Genomic DNA, 25,901 nt, shown 5'->3' with positions numbered 1-25,901 from the left:
GTGTATGATGTTAGCTGTGGGTGTGTTTTTTCCCATTACATAGCCTTTATTATTATTGAGGAAGTACACTTATATTCCTATTTTACTGAGCATTTTTATCATGAAAGACTGTTGGATTTTGTCAGATACTTTTACTGCATCAATTGGGATGACCACAGGTTTTTTTCCTTCATTCTATTAACATGGTATACTACTTTGAATTTTGAACTGCCCTTGCATTCCTGGGATAAATCCCGCGTGGTCATGGTGTATAATTCTTTTAATTTTCTAACGAATTTGAATTATTAGAAATTAATTGAGAATTTTCGTATCTGTATTCTTAAGGGCTATTGCTCTGTAGTTTTCTTTCAGTGAGCCCCTCTGAAAGTATATTTTATTATCCTTCATTTTAATTCGTCTTTCTCCATTCTTATGTTCAGACATTCCTGAACAAATAGGAATGTCTATTGGGAATTCCATTGCTTTGAGTAAGCGGCCAAGTATATGTTCTACCTGTCATTAATATAGTAAAGATTAGGAAGCAGGTGCATAAGGAGGCTAGGAAAGCAGAATATCAATTTGTTGATACTCGAACACCTTTATATTCTCATATATAGCACCAATCACAGGAAAAATTAAACATTGTGTATTGCATCTGAAAAATTGATGTGTTTTGGCTTCTACATGCAGTCTGCTTTAAATTATGTTTGAAGCAAGGATTTTTTTCCTCATAGTGTCCAAAAGTTAAATAAGTCATCGATCAAAAATTTTACATAAAGTAAATCTCCTTTTGCGGCTTCAGATGGAAGACTGAGAGTGATCTTCTCATTGTAGCAGCTTCTTTTAACTGGAAGTTAAGTCTGAGTCCATTTTAACGCCACGTGCTTTCTAGCCTTCAGAAAGGATTGGTATGAGAAGGTACATTTTCTTAGCAGTTGAGGGATTATCACTTACACATAACATACCGTTTGTAATTTTTAAAGTATTCTCCAATTCCTCACTTTCTTTCATTGCCGGACAGAAATATCACTGTATAATGTAACCTTTTCTCTATGGCTCAAGGTACCCACACTTGATCTGAAGGCGTGTAGGCTTCACTTGCCTTGGTTCAGCTCAGACACTCGTTTTTTTATAAAGACCTGTTTCACAGTCAACAACTGCCCATCCTCAAACCTTTCTCATGTGTGGTGATGTGACCTGTTCCGCACAGCACAGTAACTTTTCTAAGGACCTTTGGGGTGGAGGTTTGAGACATATCTCCACGTCGCCCTACCCCCATTGCCTTCCACAGACAGCACAGAGGTCCTGCACCTTCACAGATATGGTGTTGAGCTGTAACAACCGTTTCAGTTGTTCCCCAATGCTATTTACTGCCCATTGCAACCCACACCCACCGCAGCCATTCTCACTCTGAGATGCCCATCCCCGTGGGTCTCTGCTTTGGAGATGCAGACCAGAGGCCGTATGCATAGTCTTGAGCAGTGCTTTGGTCTCGTGTTTGCTAGTGCTTCTCTTTCTGCAGCTGTTGAGGCGGAGCCTGGCGGGCTATCTGCTGTACAAGGAACAACTCATGGGATTAGATGGTTTCAGGCTCTAAGATCAACTTGGTTTCTCCACTTTCAGACTGATGGTTCCTTACTGTTGTCCTCTTTTCTATTGCTACCCACCCCCTCTCTCCTCTTCTGCTTTTTAGACTTACCCATCCATTTACTGTTAGCTCACAATTAGTTTGCTTCCCTATATGGCCTGACCCTCTTAGAAAGATTTTCAGCGACAACAACAAAAACGAAAGTTTTTCCTACATGGGATGCTGAATTACATGTATCAGAACACCTAATTGCTACCCACCCTGAATATTCTGTTTAATTAAGGATTTTTTTCACAGTTTTCTCCTCTGTGGACTCCAGTTTACTGGAACCCTCCGAAATTGGAATGGGGAAAAAGAATTGCCTAAACCCCTGTCAGTCCTTGAGCACCTGGCAACAAATTACAGCTGAGGAGTGCCAACGATCTGAAAATTAGACTTGTCCTGGCTGACAGTATCTTTAAGTGTCTGGTTATTTATGGTTCACTTTCTTCCATAAAGAATTTGAAGTGCCGTATAAAAGTATGTACCAGAGGATAAAATAAATAGTAGAGATAATCAGGACAAAGAGGAAATAAGGATAAAATAAATAAAAGTGGGACAAAAGGCACACAGAGACATGTATCCTGAACCCTTGTACAGTTGTAGAGGGGACCAGCGTGGTTGGCTGTAAGCTTCCATGAGGCCAAAGTAAAGAGTGAGTTATGATCGATTATCTAACTTGGGGTATCCCTAAAATGAAAAACAATCCAGTTGTTCAGGAGAAATAAGCTTTTTGTGTTCCCATTTTCTTAGATCTGAATTCAATTTATTTCATAAGGTCTCACAGAAAAACTTGGTGATATAGCTATCAGCACCCTTTGACAAGGGGTTTCCTGCAAAAGCAGGGGTGCAATTCAGAAGCAAATCTAGATGGGACCAAACCAAAGTGTTTCAAAGGTAAAATTTGGTACAGCTCAGCAAATAGGTGTCATATCTTTTCTTGCACACTCCCATGGTACTTGATTGCCACAGGTACACTTTGTAATACAAATGATTGTTGAGAATCAGAGGTTGTGAACTGTGGCAGGAAGCTGCGGTCCAACTGCTCCCTGCTCCCAATGAAAGTCTAGTCTTTAATCTTTGACACACAGGGGGTTAGGCCTTCAGGTGGTTGATGGTCCCCTTGCTGGTCTTAGCATTGCATCCTCTCAGACAGAACCAGTCTCCTGTCTTCAGAAAAGGCCCTGGGCCCATCCTTCCTGACAGCCAGGTGGGACTGAGGCCCATGAGCCATGCACACGAGGTCTAACAATTAAGTTTGCGAACTGGTTGCAACGATGTTGCTAACCTTTTTTGGTATCAGAGGGATTATTCATTATGAATTTGTACCAACTGGGCAAACAGTTAACCAAGTTTACTATTTGGAAGTGCTGAAAAGTCTGCGTGAAAAAGTTAGATGACCTGAACTTTTTGCCAACAACTCATGGCTCTTGCATCATGACAATGCACCAGCTCACACGGCACTGTCTGTGAGGGTTTTTAGCCAGTAAACAAACACCTGCATTGGAACACCCTCCCTACTCACCTGATCTGGCCCCCAATGCCGTCTTTCTTTACCAGAAGATAAAGGAAATATTGAAAGGAAGACATTTTGATGACACTCAGGACATCAAGTGTAATACGATGACAGCTCTGATGGCCATCCAGAAAAAGAGTTCCAAAATTGCTTTGGAGGGTGGACTGGGTGCTGGCTTCGGTGCACAGCTTCCCAAGGGGAGAACTTCGAAGGTGACCCTAGTGATATTCAGCAATGAGGTATGTAGTACTTTTTCTAGGATGAGTTCGCGAACTTAATTGTCTGACTTCGTACAATGGATTTTTGTATATTGTGATCTTCCTAAACTCACCTATTAGTTACCTTAGGAATTTTCATATAGACAACCATGCCATCTACAAATAAAGATAGTTTTACTTTTTCCTTTCCATTCTGTTATTCTGTTTTGTTTTTTCTTTTGCTTTACCCTTTTTTCAACATCTTAGAACTCAGGTTAATAGACATAGAAATAGTGAGAGTGGACATTTTTGTCTTTAACTTGACACTGAGAGCAAAGCAACCAGTCTTTTCACATTGAGTATAATATTATTAGCTGTTGGTTTTTTATTATATCTTTTATCAGATTGGAGATGTTCCTTATGTTCCTCATTTTCTGAGTTTTTGTAATGAATGGATGTTGAATTTCATCAGTTGCTTTTTCTGTATCGTGTGTTTTCTTTTTTAATCTGCCTATATAATGAATTACATTGACTGATTTTTTTCATATGTGGAGCTTACCTTGCATTCCTGGGATAAATCCAGTTATGATGTAGCGTCCTGTCATGTATTGCTGGATTCAATTTGTTAATATTTTGTTAAAGATTTTTTTTTGTTTTTGTCTTCCATGTTCATGACATATTGGTTTGAAGTTTTCTTGTAATGTCTTTGTTTGGTTTTGGTATAAGGGTAATCCTGGCCTTAGAATTTTTATTTTCTTTCTGGAAGAATTTTGTCAAATTAGTACTATTTCTTTCTTGTGATAGAATTCATTAGTAAAACCATCTGGAACTCTAGTTTTCTTTGTGGAAAGGTTTTTAACTACATATTCAATATCTTTAATTAATATAGGGTATCTGTTTCTTCTTAATGATCTTTGGTAGTTTGTTTCTTTTGAGGAATTTGTCCATTTCATGTAGGTTGTTGAATAGTTGTTGATATAGTTAGCATAAGGTTATTCATAATATCCCCTTATTATCTTTCTAATGTCTCTAGGATCTGTTTTTTAATGAGGTTCTATCTTTTATTCCTGACATTGGCAGTTGTGTTTTCTGTCTCTCTTTTTCTTATTAATCTGACTAGCAGTTTATCCATTTTATTGATCTTTACAAAAAACTTGTTTTTGTTTTCATCATTTTTCTCTATTTTTCTGTTTCTATTTTATCACTTATCCTGTATCTCCCCCTTTGTTCTGCGTAGTTTGTTCTTAATTTTCTTTTGTTTCTCTAGTTTCTACAGGTAAGCTTAAATCATTGATTTCAGACCTTTCTTCTTCTCTAATATAAGCACTTAACACTAAAGGTTTCTTTTGAATCACAGCTTTAGATGCATTTCATGTATATTTATGTGTTGTATCTTAATTTTTATTCATTTCATGTATTTTCTAATTTTTCTTGTGATTTCTTCTTTGATTTGTGGGTTATTTAAAAATATGCTGTTTAATGTCCCAATATTTGGGGGATTTTTTTCATATATTTTTATACTGTTGGTTTCTGATTTATTTTCACTTCATACATAGGGCATTCCTTGTGAATTTCAATCCTTTAAAATATTTTGAGATTTGTTTTGTGTCTGAGAATATGTTCTATGTTAGCAAATGGTCCGTCTGCACTTGAAAATAATGTGAATTCTATTGTTGAGTAGTGTCATGTGCATAAGTTTATTTATGACAAAGGTAACAGGCAGTGATGTGTTGGAATTTTTTTTTGTAAGTTCTTCACTATAAACCAGTGCTCCCAATTTATCTGTAGTTTATAGTTGAATACTATGTTTCTATTATCTTTATTATTTTCTTGATGCTAAGTAATAACCAAAGTGCTAGTATTTAACTTGTAATGAAGCATATTTCCAACTGGACTTTGTACATCTAATTTTCTGGTTCCCTGAGTGTTCAAGTTCAACTAGAGTGAATGTGGATATGTGAAATAATTTTAAGTATTTTTTATGTTTTAGAAAAAAATAGTAACTGCAAAATAAAAACAACAAAATGTCAAATATGGCTCTTTGAGATAAGTCATACATTGTCTTACATATCTGCTGGTGACAGTGTTCAGATTTATGTTTTAGAAAGAAAATTGGTGGCACTATCACCAAAGGACTGGATAGGGAGACAGACTTGGGTGTGTCTCCAGGTGAGAGATGTTTGTTGAAGACGCAAGTCTGCAGTTACAGGGGGACTAGAATGAAGGGGTAGTTTTGAGAGAAATTCTGAGATATAAAGGTCTCTATCTGAAATGAGGTAGTGTTTGGAGTTAAAATTCACTGAGTAACTAAATGGATGACGATCCTATTCACCAAGATGGAGAAATAAGATGAAAAGCAGTACTTGGAGAAGGGGTGTTAGGGAGCCTTGGCGTAGGACAGTTTTGTCTGTAGAATGGCCAGGATAGTCAGTGACATGAAGTGGCGTGGCCTTTGGCATTATGACAGTTGATGTTACGGCATATATGAGGTGCTGCAATATAGAGGATTCACTCTGTTTTAAACTCTTAACTTCTGATCTCTTCTATCTGGAACCCTGCTTAGTCTTTATTTGCATCATTTTTATATCTTGAATATATGAACTTGTAGCAGCAGGTTAGTTAGCCTTAGTTTTACCATAATGGGAAATGTTTGTAATAGAAAGCAAACCCCAGAATGATTTAGCAAGGGAAATGTTCTAGTTACCGCTTGTTGAATAATAAAAAAAACTCCAAACTTAATGGCATAAGAGAGCTACCATTTTATTATCTGTGGCCACATATTCGGCCAGGACCCAGTGGTGAGGATTTGTCTCTCATCCGTAATACCTGAGGCCTCAGCTGGGAAGACTTCCGTAAGTGAAGTGATTCAGAGAGCTGGGGCTGGGAATCCTCATGGGTCTGCCTCACTCAAATGCCTCCCGTTAAAGCTAGGACAGCCTCTCTATATTAGAGCATGGCAGCTTTACCTTCTGAGAACATGGCAGCTGGTCCCAAAAGAATGTTCTAGAAGGTGAATCCTGAGAAGAAGTGTCTGGAGAGCAAGTCTTCCAAGAAAAACAGATGTTAGTTGTGTGGCTTTTTCTCATAATTTCAGAAGTCACATAGCATCACGTCCCCGCACTGAGATTCAAGGGGAACGGTGTTAAGGAATTTGAGGTTATTTTTTGAAACCCCTACAGGTATTGACATTGATTTTCTGGGTTTAGAAATGTATTGGCTCTTACAGAAAGAAAGAGACTTGATTCAGGCTGTAATGGGAACATGCAGATCCATTGTTACTAATCATGTGATTTTCCTGAAAGTTTGGCATCAGTGTGACAGAAGAGGAATAGTTTATTTTTCTTATAACCTCTTAAAAATAAACAGAAAACTTTGCTATATTTCATCTAGCCTTAAACGTTTCTATTATCTGAAATATTTCTTGTCGCTCTTTGTATAAACAGGCATATAGTATAAAGTCTCCCCATTGCCCTCCATTGCTAAGTTCTCTCCCATCCACCCCTAAATTAGAAAAAAAAAGCAAAAAAAAAGCTGTTGCTTTTAGTTTTTGAAACCTCTCACAAACTTTCATATTCCGTTGTATAGACATAACATAGTTCCCTATTGATGGACATTTGGGTTGTATACAGTCTTTTGCTATTATAAACAATACTACAGTAAATAGCCTTATATAGTCATAATTTCCCATAAGTAGGATACATTCTAGTAGTAGATAAAGTAACCAGATGGCATATGCATCTGTAATTTTGATGGCTACCCATATATTGCACTCCTTAGGCCAATAGGTGAAAACACACATAGGAACCTACCAGCAATGTATGAGTGCTTGTTTCCCTTGGCTTTGCTCTCAGTTGTTTTATCATCAAATGTTTTTAGCTACTGTGCCAAACTAGTAAGTAAAAAATGGTAACTTGGTGCATTTTTATCTTGCATTTTTCTTCAGTAAGCTTTTCATTTGCTTAAGGGTCATTTTTCTTTTGTTTTCTGTGAATGTCTTTATAGTCTTTTTGCCCTATTAAAAATTAGATTGTTGCTCTCTTCCTTACCTACTTTTAGGGGCTCTGTTATTTTTGTTCTTTCGTTAGAAATAGTTTTGGGGGATGAGAAAGCAAATGAGGTAAGTGATGAAAGGAGCAAAAGCTAAGATACTAAAAAAAATTGCTAGATGTTAAATAAAAATCAAATACCCTAAATCTGCTGCTCATTCAGTTACAGATATTGAGCTCTAGTTGTTTGCTTTTATCTAAAAATTATATTAATATCTTGAATATTTAATAATTGAGGGAAAAGTCTTCCTTACAAAGTAATGTTAACATTACCACCTATCTTTATTATTTTTTATTTGAAAAGACTGACATTTATAGAAAAAATGTTTTAAAAGTTATTTTAAAACTATTACCCATTATAATCCTTGAACACATTTTGTTCTTTTTGTTTTTTACATTACAATCTTAATTTGTACCTATATTACATAGCAGTATCATAGTACATATTCATTCTGTGATAGATATTTTTCATAATTTCTTGTAGTCTGTCATTTAATAAATATTCATATAACTATGATTTTTAGTAACTACATTAAAATGTACTGTAATTTTTAAGGCAGTCCCTAATTTGGGTTACTTAGGTTGCTTCCATGTTTTTGCTCTTATGAGTAATACTGCTCTGAGCATCTTCCTTCACTTATCTTTTTCATTTTGTTGAATTATTTCCTTGGATCAATTCCTGAGTGGCATCATTAGGATAAAGAGTATGAGCATTTTTATAGATCATTATATGTGTTACCATGTTATTTTTCCAAATTGTTATCAAAATACATAGTGTGACCAGCAATGAATGATGGTACTGGAGCCACACAATACCTGATGTGCTGGAACCGGGCCTCGGCAATGTCATTTAGAGAAAAAATTATTCTTCTAGTGGATAAAAAACCAGTATATCATGGTTATGTTAATTTTCATGTCTTTAATTAGCCACGAGCTTTTTAAAAAAGATTTCCATTCATCAATATAAATTACTCTCACGTATTTTGCCTCGCTCCTCACCTCTGTCTCAGGCAGCTGATCACTTGGTCAGGAGACGTGCACACATTGTCACGACCCCGTTGTTGGGTGGTGACACGGGTCCCTTTCCTCCTCCTCGCCTGCGTGTTCATTCTTACTCTGGGACGCAGGTGTGCTCTGCACTTAGCCAGACACTTTCCTTTCAGGCATTTTCCCTCCCACGACTGAGCCATCCTCCCCCTCTGCATCTTTCTTTTTGTGATCTCATGTATATTTTTATTCATTCATCTTTTAAAGAAATCATTCGATGAGGCTCACACTTCCCCGTGGCTTCTATTAACATACGTTTGTCCCTGTTATTCGTAAGTGGTAAATGTATAAGGTGGCATCACCTGGCCAGAGACAGGTCCTCCCCCGCGGTGTCTTACCTGGCCCAGCTGTGCACCATCTCTTTCCAGAGTCAACTCCAAACCTTCCTCTGCTGCGTCTCCATACCTCACTACTGAAGGGGTTCCTTCAGTCTGGAACATCCTTTTCCTTTTCTCCACATTTTGGACCCATACAGTTTTCTTTTTCTGGGTAACAAATTGATCTTATATTCGGTGGCTTAAAACATCACAGGTGTAATACGTCACAGTTTCCTTGCATCAGGAGTCTGGGTATGGTTCGACTGGGTCCCCAGCTCAGTGTCTCAACAGGTGGAAACAAAGGTGTCAGCAGGGCTATGTTCTCATGTGGAAACTCGGGGTCCTCTTCTGAGCTTCAGGCTGTTGGGAGAATTCATTGCCTCATGATTGTGGGAGTGAGGTTCCCGCTTTCTTGCTGACTGCGGGGGTCCGCTCAGCCCCTTGTGCTAGCCACGTCGGCTCACTTCTCCTAGGCAGCAGGGGAAGCTCTCTAGTTTGCTGAGATGGACTCTTACACAAAGTAACCTAATCACAGGAGTGAAATCCCACGTATGAGGGAGAGGCTTACACAGGGCACAGGGCTAGGAATCTGGAGGCTGTCTCAGGATCCTGCCCGTTCTTTAGTGTCGGGTTGAAATTATGTTCCTTCCATGAGTCTTTCCATAAGCTTTTCCAGCAGTATGAACTGCTGTCTCATCTCTCATACAGAGGTTTGTCTTCTGTCTTACTCTGCCTCAGGTAAGTGAGATAAGCACTCTGTGTTCACGGCCTTGCCGCAATCTGAACAGCCCTTCGGAGTGAGTGTTGTTAGACACGCACTTCACCTCGGCCTGCTCACTCTGTGTGGCAGAGGTAGCTCTTCTGAGTAAGACTTGTATTTGATTGTAACGGGCAGTTCTCGAAGCCTGACTTGCATTTTCTGAATGTTAACGGTTCACCATGGCATGTTTTCAACACATCTGCCTACTTAGTGAGCCACTTAGGGATTTTTTAACCTGAATGTGGTAGGCTAAATGTTTGAATCGGGGCAGACAAGGATCACAGAAAAATCATATCTCACAGGTAGGAACCAGGGCTTAAAAGAGCCTCGTATTTAATCAGAAATGAAAGACAGTATTAGAGACAGTCGCTCCAGAGTGGCTCACCGAGGGGAGGAGGGGCTGTGGGAAGCAAAGAAACCCTGAGATTAGACGAGGCCTCCCTGATGCCTGCACAGCCCCTCCCCTGTGTCTGGCCGCTGGTAGGCGCTCCCCTGATGTTGGCTAGTTACCAGGAAGTGGGAGGCGCCTGTGAAGTCTTGATGATTTTAAACCCATTGTTTTGCTTTGTTTCCTTATTGTAGCTGGTGCCCAGGATAGGATCGGTTGGGCCTTTGGCCTGGGATTGGAAAGACTCGCCATGATTCTCTATGACATCCCCGATATCCGTCTCTTCTGGAGCGAGGATGAGCGCTTCCTGAAGCAGTTCCGCTTGTCCGACATCAACCAGAAGGTGACATTTCAGGTACGATGACACTCAAGAATCAAGCCAATCATGATGCAATTGGTTATCAAGAACTGAGGGGGGAGTGTACTTGAAAAGAAATTTATTGAATTTAAAAATAATATGAATTTGAAGAGAGAAGTCTATAAACACACAAGAGTTCATAAACCTTCAGAAATTGTATGTGAGAAAAAGACATTCATCAAGCTCATTAGTCTAAGCAGAGAACCAGTTTGGGGCTTTGTTGATGACCATTTTATTATAATGAAATATCGATCTTCATATCTGATGATATTTTTTAAGTTTAGTTTTTCTGGTACTAATATAGACTCATTGGCTTTCCTAGGATTAGTGTTTGTAATTCATATCTTTTTTATCACTTCACTATTATTGCGTGTCTTTATATTAAAAGTGTGTCTCTTACAAACAGTATTGAGTTGGATCTTCTTTTAAATCCAGATTTAATTGAAGTGTTGACTATATCTTACATTTAATATAATGATGTGGGATATTCTTGGGTTTAAGTCTATCATCCTTTATTTCCCCCCATTTCCCCCTTTTTTATTTGGAAATTGAGGTTTTGTGGGGTTTTTTTTTTGTTTATCTGTTTGTTTGTATATTCCATTTCATTACCCTTACTGCTATTTAGTTTCACCATTCTGTATTACTTTTAAGTGGTTATTCTAGATTACAGTATGCATAATTAATTCATCACACTTCACCATGGGTACCTATTACACAACTTCATGAAACAGCTAATCTTACAATAGTGTAATTCTATTTACTCCTGCTTTTTCTATTGTCATATTTTACTTTTCCATATATTCTAATCCCACAGTACAGAGGGTGCAAAAAAAATGTATACGTATTTTAAGAAAGGAAAAAAACTATACTAAAATTGTTTTATACTGATAAAACAATTTATACCAATAACAAAAGATGAATACAGGTGATGTGTATGCATTTTTTTGGCACCCCGGTATATTGCTCTGTTTGCTTCATGTAGCTAATTTATCTTTTAAAGAAATTTAAAACGATATTGTTTTATATGTCCCTTGATATTTACCCCACATTAATTATTCCTTTCTGCTGATCTTGATTTTTTTCTGTGATTATTTCCTTTAAGCCTGAAGAACTTTTAATATTTCTTATAGTGCTGGATCAGTTTTCTCAGCTTTGGGTTTGTCTGGAAATACTTTTGTTTTACGTTTATTTTTTAGGAATGTTTTCAAAGGGTATAGGTGTCTCAGTTGTGAGATTTTATGTGTTTTTTTTTCTTTTCAGCTCTTAAAACATGTTATTTCACTGCCTTTATCTTTTTACTTTTGTTTCCAGCAGTTTGACCTACGTAGGATTTTCTGTCTATTATCCTGCTTGGGGTTTCATTGTGTTGGATTAATGTCTTTCAACTGTCTTTAAAAATTGTCATCTAACATTCCTTCCAACAATTCTACTCCACTCTTACTCTGTTTTTCCTATTCAGGCTGCAAATGCATGTATATCAGACCATTTGGAATTCTGCCATAGAGTTCTATGGCTCGGGGTTTGTTTTTTATTATTGATTTCTTTTTCTACTCTGTGCTTTATTTTGGATGGTTTTTATTGTCCTATCTCTGGGTTTACTAATATTTTATATTGTGTCTAGTTAACCATTAAGACCCTCCACTGTACTCACCAGTTTTACTACAATTTCTGCTTGCTGCCTTTTTAGAGTTTTTATTACTCTGATGAAATTCTCCATCTTTTCACCCGTTTTGTACATTTTCCCTTAAACTTTGTAGCATATTCATAACAGGTATTTTTAAATCCTTGTCTGTTAATTCCAACCATTAATTATCTATTATGATCTTTTTCTTCTTATGAGTCATATTTTTCCTGCTTTTTCGATTGTCTTAATTTTTTTTTAATTTTTATTGGGGAATATTGGGGAACATTGTGTTTCTCCAGGGCCCATTAGCTCCAAGTCGTTGTCCTTCAATCTAGTTGTGGAGGCCGCAGCTCAGCTCCAAGTCCAGTCACAGTTTTCAATCTTAGTTGCAGGGGGCACAGCCCACCATCCCATATAGGAATTGAACCGGCAACCTTGTTGTTAAGAGCTTGCGCTGAGCTGTCCGACTGCCCCTCCAGCAGTTCAGAGGCAGCTCACTGTTTTCAATCTAGTTGTGGAAGGCGCAGCCCACCATCCCATGTGGGAATTGAACCAGCAACCTTGTTCAGAGCTCGCACTCTAACCAACTGAGCCATCCTGCCGCCCCTCGAATGTCTTAATTTTTAAGTGTATTTAAAAGAACGCAGAAGCTGAAGGTGACTCGGAAAGCCTTACTCTTTTTCCTGTCAGGCAGCTAAGCTGACTACACCAGATATCTGTTCTAATCAGGAGTAGGATCTCCTATTTGATTTCCTCTGGATGGTGAGATCTGGCCCAGCAGTAGTTTGGGATCTGTGCATGTGAGATGGCAACATCTCTCCCTGCGTCCCACCTGGGTGCTATCTTCTTTCACACCAGTGCTTGCTACGCAAAAATATTATGGAGGAGAGTTGGCTGGCAGTGAGGGTGAGCTGTTTCTCTGTTTGCCAGCCTGCTACACCAGCCAGTGATTGGCTGATAAAAGTTTGGCTCATTTCTCTGGCAACGTTTCTTTACCAAGAGCAGGCTAGCTCTTCTGACAGCTCCTGCCGCTGTGGTGAAAGCCCTTTACCCTAGAGGGGCTCATCTCTCTGGAATTTCATTCATTTATACTTATGTCTAGATTGCTTCAATAGCTTTTATGACAGATAAGATTTTTAAATTTATTGTTTTCTCAGAGTTACAGTGGGACTGATTTTTAAATTTTTTTGCAACCTTTTGCATCCTAACCAAAAGTGGAGCCTCCTATTACTAATTTAATATATTTTTTTTATTAAATTTATTGGGGTGACAATTGTTAGTAAAATTACATAGATTTCAGGTGTACAATTCTGTATTACATCATCTATATATCCCATTGTGTGTTCATCACCCAGAGTCAGTTCTCCTTCCATCACCATATATTCGATCCCCCTTACCCTCATCTCTTGGCCTTTTAAAAGTTTCTCATCCCCCGCCCCCACCCTTTGGTAACCATCAGCTTATTCTCTATTTGTCTGTTTCTATTTTGTTTTGCTTTTTTTTATATTCCATATATAAGTGACATCATATGGTATTTGTCTTCCTCTGTCTGACTTGTTTCAAAACTGGAACCTCCTATCATTCATCTTTAATGGCCTTAAGTCCCTTTAAAAAAAAAAAAAAAAAAGTAAGCTGTTTATTTTTAAACGAGGGCCTTCTCAGTTAATCTGGAATAAAGCCCCAGCTAAATAATCAAAAGTAAAACCTGGCGAAGGATCTGCTTTTCTCACTCACTTTTTCATTAATTCAGCCATTTATTTAATTGGCAAACACGGATGTAAAACCAGCAGCGTGGTCCAGAGCGAGTGCTGTGCTCTGTGCTGGGCACACACACAAGTAAAACAATTGCAATCAAGTTAGTGGCTTGTGTACAATTTTAAGTGTACTCACAACTTTCTTCCCTTAGCACATGCAGAGATACCCCAGGAGAGACTATAGGCCTTTTGTATTGTGACATCTTAAAATTCTTTTCTGCCTTCCATGTTGAAAATCAGTGTATATGTACCTGCACTATTATATAATTAATATAGTTGCCTTTGTGTAATCAACTTAAAAAGTTCTGATTGGGCTGTAGCATCAAGGGGCTACGTTTTAAGTGGCCATAGAATTTGGGTGTTGAATACGCATTCACCATGCACACTGAGATGGAGTAGAGGCAGCAAAACACTACTTATTAAATGAGGCAATAAGTAAGATAGACAGAATACAGCAAAGTAAGGCAAAGAGTAACAGTGAGTTCTCACCACTTGAAGAGTGTTTCCAAGGCGCTGGGGAACCGAGACAGCGTCTTGGCTTCAGGTGTGTCCGGCGAGCGTCCCCGTTGGAGAGTTCCGACCAGGGCTCCCCCAGAACACTAATTATATAGGGTTTTTTCCAATAGATTACCAGTCAGGAAAGAGTGCTAGGCCATAACAATTACAATCAGGAAGGATGGGACAATGAATGACAAGTTTCAGGGTCATTATCTAGGGTAGAAGGCGGGGGGACATGATTCCGGCAGTTTCACAATGTACATGAGGTTACTACGGCCACAGGACAACCTACGTGATCCTCTTCATGCTTTCCACCTGTGGGTCAGCTATTGTTCAACCAGGGGGGCTGGCGAGGCCTTCCCGAGTGTACTCCTGCTGACTGGGGAGTCAGTGTCCGGGTGCCACCCAGATGGAGCGTTCCCCTGACGCAACAAGTGGAAGGCACAAAGGGGCACCTAACTCACATTATATTTACTTTACTGGGGCAGTTAGTATTTGGTTGCTGAAAAAGTATATGTCTGTAAATTCCTTTGTAATTTGTACATCACAGGGAGCTATTTCCTTATTATTCACTTATAATTGATATCTGTTAATTATGTTTGTGGTTAATTTCCTATTGCTGATATGTTACTACTAACCTAGTAGCTTAAAACAATGTGTCTGTATTACTTTAGTTGTGGAGGTCAGAATTTCAAAATCAGTGTGACTGGGCTAAAGTCAAGGTGTCGGCGGGGCTGGTCCTTCTGGAGATGCCAAAGGGGAGTCCATCCCCTGGCCCCTGCCAGCTCCTAGGGCTGTCTTCCTTCCTCGCTCATGGGTCTGTATTGCATTTTTCCCTCTCCTTTCCTCTGTAGTCACATCACCTTCTCTGAATTTTCATCTCCCTCTTACGAGGACGCTTGTGATTACATGGAGCCCACCAAGATAATTCAAGATAATCTCTACATCTCAAGATCCTTTCAAATCACATCTGTAAAGCTCTTTTTGAGTGTAACATGGTCACATATTTACAGGTTCCAGGGATTAGGACACGGACATCTTTGGGGAAGGGCCACTATCCAGCCTATAACATATACCTTTGTACAAAGTCGGACAATTCAGTTCGCGAACTCATCCTAGAAAAAGTGCTACACACCTCATTGCTGAATATCACTACGGTCACCTTCAAAGCACTCCCCTTGGGAAGCTATGCACGGATGCCAGCACCTAATCCACCCTTCAAAGCAATTTTGGAACTCTTTTTCTGGAATAGCCATCAGAGCTACCAGTCGTATTACCCTTGATGTCCTGAATGTCATCAAAATGTCTTCCTTTCAATATTTCCTTTATCTTTGGGTAAAGAAAGAAGTCACTGGGGGCCAGATCAGGTGAGTAGGGAGGGTGTTCCAATACAGTTATTTGTTTACTGGCTAAAAATTCTCTCACAGACAGTGCTGTGTGAGCTGGTGCATTTTGGTGATGCAGGAGCCATGAACTGTTGGTGAAAACTTCAGGTCGTCTAACTTTCATGCAGCCTTTGCAGCACTTCCAAATAGTAAACTTGGTTAACTGTCCAGTTGGTACAAATTCATAATGAATAATCCCTCTGATATCAAAAAAGGTTAGCAACATCATTGCAGCAAGTTCACGAACTTGATTATCAGACCTCGTATATTCCATTTTCTTCATGGCAGATTGCTTGCCTTCAGGTATAATACAGCAGAATTCGTTGTTAGGTATACGTAATACAGACAGTATGAAAATGTTTACAAATTTTCAACTCTTTGTATAGAGTGCTCATGGTTATTTATTTATGAGAAGAATAAGAGACTCAGTTTGTCACTTACTGTTACTGGCCTATCTTAAGAAGAATATTTAACGTGACTATAATACTATGCAAGACTCTTCCCCAGAGAGGGGGAGGAAACATGGGGTAAAAGGCCTGCTGGCAGTCGTGAACTTGTGGCTTCTCTGGCCAGGAAACTCTGGGAGCCACTGGGGACTCCTCTTGTGTAGGGCTGGCAGGAGGCAGACATTTCTCTTCTCTCAGCTCCCTCAGGCCCTCCTAGATTATGCTTCAGGCTCTGTTGGCTTCTCTGGCATCTTTCTCTGCATAGACTCCATGGTCTTGTAAATCCATCGAGCTGTGACGGCAGTCTTCCAGGTGCTAGCAAACTGTCTGATTTATATCACCCCCGAGGCCTCATCTCTGCCACTCTTTCTTGAAAACTATTGTTTAAGTCTAATAAGTAGAAAACTCAAGTTATTGAGTGGTTCTTAATTCTTGGGTTTTTATTTTATTTGTTTTGAGTTAAGTGCTTCTGTTTTGTGGCTCTCTTTACCCAACCTACATTGGTGCTTGACGTAAGTGGATGAGCAAGCAGGTGGTTTTTATCATGTAAGTGTGTCTTCTTCTGTACAAAAGATCTTGGTCCCCTACGCCAGCTCCCCATGCTGGGCTCATTCCGAATGTTTGGGCCCTTGTTGTATGTATTCCTGCCACCGCTCTTCAAGTAAAACTCGCTGTTTCCGTACATTCAATGGAATATTCAATAATCCAATTTTTAACAGATTATTTGTTTTTTCAGTTACAGTTCACATTGAATACTTTACATTAGTTTCAGGTGTACAGCATAGTGGTTAGACATTTGTATAAATCATGAAGTGATCCTCCTTGTAGTCTAGTACCCACATGACACCATACGTAGTTATTACCATTTTATTGACTATGTTCTCTATGCTGTACTTTACATCCCTGTGACTATTTTGTAACTACCAATTTTTATGTCCTAATCCTTTCACTTTTTTCACCCAGCTGCCCAACATCCCTCCCCTCTGGCAACCGTCAAACTTGTTATCTACATGAGTCTGTTTCTGGTTTGTTTCTTTATTTTGTTCTTTAGATTCCACATATAAGTGAGATCATATGGTGTTTGTCTTTCTCTGTCTGACTTATTTCACGTAGCATAATACCCTGTAGGTCCATCCATGTTGTCGCAAATGGCAAGATTTTATTCTTTTTTATGGCGAAGTAATATTCCACTATATATATATATGTACCACCTCTTCTTTATCCAATTGTCTATTGATAGGCACTTGGGTTGCTTCCATATCTTGGCTATTGTAAGTAACACTGCAGTGAACATAGGGGTGCATATATCTTTTTAAATTAGTGTTTTGGATGTCTTTGGGTAAATACCCAGAAGTGAAATTGTTGGGTCGTAAAGTAATTCTATATTTAATTTTTTGAGGAAATTCCAAAACATTTTCCATACTGGCTGTACCAATTTGCAATTCCACCAACACTACACAGCGTTCCTATTTTTCTGCATCCTCGCCAACACTTGTTGTTTGTTGATTTATTGATGATGGCCATTCTGACAGGTATGAGGTGATATCTCATTATGGTTTTCATCTGCATTTCTCTGGTGATTAGTGACATTGAGCATCTTTTCATATGTATATGGGCCATCTGTACATCCTCTTTGGAGAAATGTTTATTTAGGTCCTCTGCCCATTTTTAAATTGAGTTATTTGTTTGTTTTTCTGGTCTTGAGTTGCATGAATTCTTCATAAATTTTGGTTATTAAGCCTTTATCAGAGGGGCATTATGAATATCTTCTTCGATTCAGTAGGTTGTCTTTTCGTTTTATTGATGGTTTCCTTTGCAGTGCAAAAACTGTTTTCTTTTCTTTTTTCTCTCTCTTTTTTTTTTTTTTTTTTTTTAAGTAGTCCCATTTGTTTATTTTTCTTTTTTCCCCTTGCCCGAGGACAGCTATCAGAAAAAAATATAACTAACAGCAGTGTCAGAGAGTTTACTGCCTATGTTTTCTTCTAGGAGTTTTATGGTTTCAGGTCTTACATTTAAGTTTTTAATCCATTTTGAGTTTATTCTTGTATGTGATTTAAGAAGGTAGTACAGTTTCATTTTTTTGCATGTATCTGTCCAATTGTCCCAGCACCATTTATTGAATAGACTGTCTTCACCTCACTGTATATTCTAGCCTCCTTTCTCATTGATTAAATGACCATATAAGCGTGGGTTTATTTCTGGGCTCTATATTTTGTTCTATTGGTCTATGTGTCTGTTTTTATGCTGTTTTGATTACTATATCTGTGTAGTATAGTTTGATATCAGGTAGCATGATACCTCCAATTTTGTTGTTTATTCTCAAGATTGCTGTGACTATTCGGGGTCTTTAGTATTTCCATGTAAATTTTAAGATAATTTGTTCTAGTTCTGTGAAAAATGCCATTGCTATTTTTGATAGGGATTGCATTGAATCTATATATTGCTTTGGGTAGTATGGACATTTTAACAATATTAATTCTTCCTGTCTATGAGCAGAGTATATGCTTCCATTTATTTGTATCTTCTTCAATTTCTTTCTTCAGTGTCTTAGTTTTCCAAGTGTAGGTCTTTTATCTCCTTGGTTAAATTTATTCCTAGGTATTTTATTTTTGGATGCAATTGTAAATGTGATTTTTTTGTGTGATTTCTCTTTCTGACAGTTCATTATTGGTATATAAAAATGCAACTGATTTCTGAACATTAATTTTGTATCCTGTTATTTTACTGAATTCATTTATCAGTTCTAAGAGTTTTTTGGTGGACTCTTGGGTTTTCTTTCTATATAGTATCATGTCATCAGCAAATAATGACAATTTTACTTCTTCCTTTCACATTTGGGTGCCTTTTATTCTTTTCCTTGTCTGATTGCTATGGCTAGGACTTCCAATTCTATATTGAAAAAAAAGTGGTGAAGGTGGACATCCTTGTCTTGTTCCTCCTCTTTTTTTTTAATTAAAGTTTATTGGGGTGATAATTGTTAGTAAAGTTACATAGATTTCAGGCATACAATTCTGTAATACATCGTCTATATATATCACATTGTGTGTTCACCACCCAGAGTCAGTTCTCCTTCCCTCACCATATATTTGATCCCCTTTACCCTCATCTACCACCCTGTTACCCTCCTTATCCTCTGGTAACCACTGAACTATTGTCCGTGTGTATGAGTTTTTGTTTCTTCATTTGTTTGTCTTGTTCTTTTGTTGTTTTCAGTTTTATATACCACATATCAGTGAAATCATATGGTTCTTTACTTTTTCCGTCTCTTAAGGAGAGTGCTTTTTGCTTTTACCCATTGAGTATGATGTTATCTGTGGGTTTGTCATATATGGCCTTTATTATGTTGAGATACATTCTTTCTGTTCCCAATTTGCTGAGAGTTTATATCATCAATGGATGCTGGATTTTCTCAAACACATTTTCTGCATGTATTGATATGATCATATGATTTTTATCTTTCATTTTTATATGTGATGTATCACGTTAATTGATTTGTGGATATTGAACCAACCATGCATGCCAGGAATAAATCCCCCTTGATCGTGGTTTTTAATGTATTGCTGAATTTGGTTTGCTTATATTTTCTTGAGTATTTTTGCATCTATGTTCATTAGGGATATTGGCCTATAATTTTATTTTCTTGTAACGTATTTGTCTGGTTTTGGACATGGTAATGGTGGCTTCATAAAATGAGCTGCAGCTTTCCTTCCTCTTGAATTTTTTGAAATAGTTTCAGAAGGATAGGTGTTAATTCTTTTTTGAATATTATGTAAAATTCAGCTGTGAAGCAATCTGGTACAGGAGTTTTGTTTGTTGGGAATTTTTTTGATTACTGATTCAATTTAATTTGTAGTATTCTGTTGGCTCACATTTTCTGGCTCAAATACATCTGTCTTAGAAGATGATATGTTTCTAGGAATTTATTCATTTCTTCCAGATTGTCCAACTTATTGACATATAATTGTTCATAATATTTTCTTATAATCCTTTGTATTTGTGTGCTATCCATTGTCACTTATCCTCTGTCATTACTGATTTTATTTATTTGGGTACTTTCTTTTTTTCTAGATGAGTCTGGGTAAAGATTTATTAATTTTGTTTATCTTTTCAAAGAACTGTCTCTTGGTATCATTGATCTTTTGTATTTTTTTAAGCCTCTATTTCATTTATTTCTACTCTGATCTTTATTAATTCCTTCTTTGTATTCAGTTTGGGATTTTTGTTTTTTTCTGTTCTTATTCCAGTTCCCTTAGGTGTAAAGTTAGATTGTTTATTTGAAATTTTTATTGTTTTTTGAGGTAGGCCTGAATTACTATGAATTTCCTTTAAAACTACTTTGGCTGTGTCCCATAGATTTTCTGTCTAGATTAGTGTTTAGTGTTTAGTGTTTAAGTCATAGATTGTGTTTTCAATTTAGTTTGTTTCAAGATATCTTTTGATTTCTTCCTTGATCTCATTGTTAACCCATTCATTGTTTAGTAGCATATTATGTAGCATCTATGTGTTGGAGTGTTTTTCTTTTTTTGTAATTGATTTTTAGTTTCATACCATTTGTGTTCAGAGAAGATGCTTGATATGATTTTAGTCTCTTCAATATACTGAAACTTGTTTTCTGGCCTAACATGTGGTCTGTCTTGGAAAAAGTTTTATGTACACTTGAAAAGAGTGTATATTCTGCTGCTTTGGGGTGAAATGCTCTAAAAATATCAATTAAATTCATCTGGCCTTGTTTATTATTTTAAATCGCTCTATCCATTTTGATAGTCTGCCAAATCTGTCCATTTGTGTCAGTGGGGTGTTAAAGTCCCCTACTATGACTGTGGTACTGTCGATCTCTTCCTTTATGTTGTTCAATATTTGTTTTATGTATTTAGAAGCTCTTACGTTGGGTATACAGATGTTTACTAGGGTTATGTCCTCTTGTTGGATTGATTTCTTTGTCATTATGTCATGTCCTTTGTCTCTTATTATAGTCTTTGTTTTAAAGTCTATTTTGTCTAATATAAGTATTGCTACCTCAGCTTTTTTTCTTCCCATTTGTGTGAAATATCTTTTTCTATCCCTTTACTTTAAGTTTGTGTATTTCTTTTTATCTGTGGTGCGTCTCTTGTAGACAGCATGTATAGGGGTCTTGTTTTCTCTCTTTTTTTTTTAACAGGACCTTATTGGGGACAGTGTGTACTTCCAGGACTTTTTTTCCAAGTCAAGTTGTTGTCCTTTCAATCTTAGTTGTGGAGGGTGCCGTTCAGCTTCAAGTTGTTGTCCTTTCAGTCTTAGCCTTGAGGGCGCAGCTCAGCTCCAGGTCCAGTTGCCATTTTCTAGTTGCAGGGGGCACAGCCCACCATCCCTTGCAGGAGTGGAACCAGCAACCTTGTGGTTGAGAGGACGCGCTCCAACCAACTGAGCCATTCGGGAACTCAGTGGCAGCTCAGCTCAAGGTGCCATGTTCAATTTTAGTTGCAGGGGGCGCTGCCCACCATCCCTTGCAGGAGTTGAGGAGTTAAACTGGCAACCTTGTGGTTGAGAGCCCACTGACCCACGTGGGAATCGAACTGGCAGCCTTTGGAGTTAGGTGCATGGAGCTCTAACTGTCTGAGCCACTGGACTGGCGTCTTGTTTTCTTATCCGTTTAGCTACCCTGTGTCTTTTGATTGGAGCATTTAGTCCATTTACATTTAAAGTGATTATTGATAGATATGTCAATAGATATATAGTTATTGCCATTTCATTTTTTATATTTGTGTTCTTTTTCCCCCCTTCTTCTTAAAGTGCCTTTAACATTTTTTGTAATATTGGTTTGATGGTGATGAACTCTCTTAGCTTTTTCTTGTCTGGGAAGCTCTTTATCTCTCCTTAAGTTTTAAATGATAACCTTCCTGGGTAGAGTAATCTTGGTTGTAGGTCCTTGCTTTTCATCACCTTGAATATTTTGTGCCAACCGCTTCTAGTCTGCAACATGTCTGCTGAGAAGACAATCTTATGGAAGCTCCCTTATAAGTAATTAGTTGCTCTTTTTTTGTTGCTTTTAAGATTCTCTCTTTGTCTTTAACCTTTGCCATTTTAATTATGATGTGTCTTGGTGGGAGCCTTTTTGGGTTCATCTTGTTTGTGACCCTCTGTGCTTCTTGGACTTGTATATCTATGTCCTTCACCAGGTTAGGAAAGTTTTCAGTTATCATTTTTTCGAATAGGTTTTGAATTTCTTGCTTTCTCTCTTCTCTTTCTGGTACCGCTATGATACGAATGTTATTACCCTTGATATTTTCCCAGAGGTCTCTTAAACTATCCTCCTTTTTTTTTTTTTTTCACTGTTCCAATTAAGTGTTTTCTGCTATCTTGTCTTCCAAATCATTGAATCGATCCTCTGCTTCATCTAGTGTGCTTGTGATTTTTTTCTAGTGCATTCTTTATTTCAGTTATTGCAGTCTTCATTTTAGGCTGGTTCTTTTTTATGATTACTATTTCTTTTTTCTTTTCTTTTTTTTATTAAATTTATTGGGGTGACAATTGTTAATAAAATTACATAGATTTCAGGTGTACAATTCTGTATTACATCATCTATAAATCCCATTGTGTGTTCATCACCCAGAGTCAGTTCTCCTTCCAATGATTACTATTTCTTATTTGAAATTCTCGTTGAGTTCATCTATTCTTCCCCTAAGTTCAGTAAGCATCCTTATAACCACTGTTTTGAACTCTGTATCTGATAGGTTGCTTGCCTCTATTTTGTTTAGTTCTTTTTCTGGAGTTTACTTTATTTCTTTCATTTGGTTCATATTTCTTTGTTTCCTCATTTTGGCTACCTCTCTGTGTTTGTTTCTATGTATTAGGTTGGTCTGGTACGTCTCCCAGTCTTTCCTGGGTGGCCTTATGTAGTAGGTGTCCTTTGGGGCCCAGTGTCGCAGTCTCCTTTATCACCTGTGCCTGGAGCTCCAGGAGTGTCCCTTGTGTGGGTTGTATGTGCCTTCCTGTTATAGTTGAGCCTTGATTGCTATTGTCACATAAGTGGGTGGGATTAACTTTAAATGTGACTGCCTGTGAGGTTTTACCATGTCCACAGCTTACTAGTTGCTACATAGCAGGGGACTTCCCGCACCATCTGGCTCTGGTGCCCACTGATATTGCCCTTTGTGTGTGCTACTTGTGGAGCTATTTGGGTGGTACTCTGCTGTGGTCTGAAGTCAACCTCCAGGTGTTTTGGTTCTGGAACTTCTTCAGAAGGGCTCATGTGGAGGCCCAGGTCAGCCACTGACTATGACTGAATGGGGACAACCTGGTAGGACCTACGAAGCAATCCATGCTTGTTCCCTCCCCATGCTGGATCTGGAGGCATATGAGAGAGACCACACTGAGAAACAGGGGCAGCTGCCCCCATAACTGGGCCTGGGATAGCTCTGCAAAAAGCGTAGGGCATCCCATGGCCTGCTGCCACCTGCCAGCTCCTGTAAGACTCAGTCGCTGATACATCCTCCTGCGGTACGCGAGTTGGGTGAGGTGGGGTAGCAGAGTCACCAAAGTGGGATGAGTGGTGATCACCAGGTTAATGTAGATTCTGGTTTGGTCCCAGCAGTGAGCCTGGAGTTACTCAGTAAAAGTCTCAGAGCACACCGAAGCCAGCTGCCATCTGCCTGAGGCCCACAGACTTCTGAGTGTTTTCCAAGAAAGAGAACAATGTGGATAGTGCTGGCTGCTGGCCAAAAGAGCCTTCTGCATTGCTCAAGGTGCATTGAGCATGGTCCCAGGGATTCACTAGGGTGGACTGAGCCAAGTTCACGAGGCCATTGTAGATTCAGATTTGGTCATGTGGGGGAGGGCTCAAAACCAGAAAGATGGCACCCGCCTGCCAGCTGCATGGAAGGAGGATTCTAAACAGGTAAAATGGCAACTGTCCCTCCAATCCTTGCCCTGCAGCCACACAACTCAGTTGTTCCCCGTATGTACCTCCGCTGCAGCCCAGAGTGAGTGCCTGTGAGCGAGTAAGTCTGTGTTTGGGCCCTTTAAGAGGACATCTGGGTTTCCCACAGCCTTCTATCTTACCCAGAGGGCTGGAATCCCTACTGTTTTCACAGTAGACGTTGTTGATGCTCCTCTTCCCAGCACCGGTTCTCCAGGCTGGACCCTCTGGTGTAGTGCTCAGGTCCCTCACCCCTTCATGGGTGCGACCTCTTCAGCCAAGATTCTCCTCAGGATTCTAAACCTCCACATACAGGTGTGGGGCCAGCCTGTTTTGCATCTCTGCCCTTCCTACCAGTCTTGATACGGCATCTTTATATCACCCATTATAGGTCTTCTGTTCAGCAAGCCTTCAGATAGTTCTCCAGGTTGATTGTTCCATAGTTTAGTTGTAATTTTAATGTGGTCACGGGAGGAGGCAAGCACAGCATTTATTTACTATGCCATCTTGGATCTTACTCAATAATCCAACCTTTGTTCATTCTTTAAATGTTGTTTAAACAATCCTGAATTATGAATTCAATATTTGATTCTACACTGAGTAATACTTGTTATTGAAAATTATTCATTAATCAACATTGTAATTTTATTCACATATTTTACTTAACTGTTATTAATTTTATATGTGTCCATAGTTGCTCACAAGGTCAGTCCCTATTTGATAAAGTAATTCAGCAATGTTGATTGCTACCTTTCTTTCCAGTTAAGGAGGTTTATTGGCTGTCTTATGTGTGCACAAACTATATTTCTAATCCTAGATAATATCTCAAATACTTGTTACTGCAACAGGAATAGGTGAGCGTGGAAAGGTAGAAACATGCAAACTTATCATATCAAACCCTATTTAAGATCATAATAATCATAGTTAATGGTTAACACTCACTTAAGCCTTACTCTATGTTCAGCATTATTTTATAAGCTTTATATGTCATAATTTAGTCCCCTTAATATCCCTCTGAGTTTAGTTATTATTCTACAGATGAGGAAATGGTAGTTGTGTGGTCACTGTTGTGAGCACAGTGTTTTGTTCATTCAGGGCTTCAAAGAGCCATTTCCTAAAGTGTTTTCCTGAGTATAAAATTCATAGGTTGATTATTTAGAGCCAAAGGATTTAAATTTTTTAACAGACTCAAAGATAAGTATATAACTTATAGAAAAATAAGGCATTGAGTTTAATTATCTAATTTATGAATTTACTGTAACAAGCTACCTATATAAAGGCTTGTCAGTCTTTAATGTACAAATGAATCTTGTTAAAATCCAGATTTTGATTCGGTATGCTCAACATGGAGATTCTGCATTTCTGTCTAACTCCCAGCTGATACTGTTGCTGTTGGTCTCTATAAACCACACTTCGAATCTACATAATGGACAAAATTTTCATACATGTCAAAGCTCAGCTACCTCTCTGTGAAATCAGATGATAAAATGAAATAGTCTGACGAGGTGATTAAATTCACTTCCTCCTGTGTTGCACTCTAAATTTCAGTTTAATATAACTGTCACAATAAACAGATCTGTAATTTATGATACCTTTTGCACTCATCTCAAAAGTCTTTTCTTCTTGTCCTACATTTTGTTACCATGAATTTCAGAGTTGCTGTTCTGTTATACTTTTATTTTTATGAACTACCTAATGATTTCCTTCCTTTCTTTTTTTCCTTTTCTTTCTTAATTTTTTTTCTTTTTCGCTTACTCTCATTCATTCGTTCATTCATTTCTGTTTCTATTTGTCAGTGTGAGGGGACTGTGGGAATAAACTCATACATTTTAAATGCATATTTAAAAAATATGCTTAAGTCACAGATGTGTTTGTGTACTTTAAGTAATTTGTAAAGAGAAAGTGTTAGTATTGGAAATAGAAAAAAATAGATCTAGAGATGATGAAAGATAAGACTAAAAGTCCGGAGAATTTGGGCGGTATCAGCAGGACAGTAACTCTGATAGGGTCTTACATCAACTCGGATATCTCTGAGGTCAATCATTGATCGACTCCCCTGGGAAAA

At 38.2% G+C, this 25,901-nt stretch overlaps 1 protein-coding gene across 5 annotated transcripts in view; it reads left to right on the top strand.

The window, feature by feature from the left end:
- FARS2 (phenylalanyl-tRNA synthetase 2, mitochondrial) overlaps nucleotides 1–25,901 on the top strand; it is a 541,022-nt gene that overhangs the window by 268,927 nt on the left and 246,194 nt on the right. For all 5 annotated transcript variants that reach the window (XM_074335275.1, XM_074335276.1, XM_019710860.2 and 2 more), the window contains one exon: nucleotides 10,072–10,232. In XM_074335275.1, coding sequence (XP_074191376.1) covers nucleotides 10,072–10,232 — 161 coding nt within the window. The remainder of the gene's footprint in view (nucleotides 1–10,071; nucleotides 10,233–25,901) is intronic.

Source organism: Rhinolophus sinicus, linkage group LG06 (genome assembly GCF_036562045.2).
Source record: "Rhinolophus sinicus isolate RSC01 linkage group LG06, ASM3656204v1, whole genome shotgun sequence".
Classification (NCBI taxonomy): Eukaryota; Metazoa; Chordata; class Mammalia; order Chiroptera; family Rhinolophidae; genus Rhinolophus; species Rhinolophus sinicus.
This window is presented reverse-complemented; position numbering and strand designations above follow the sequence as displayed.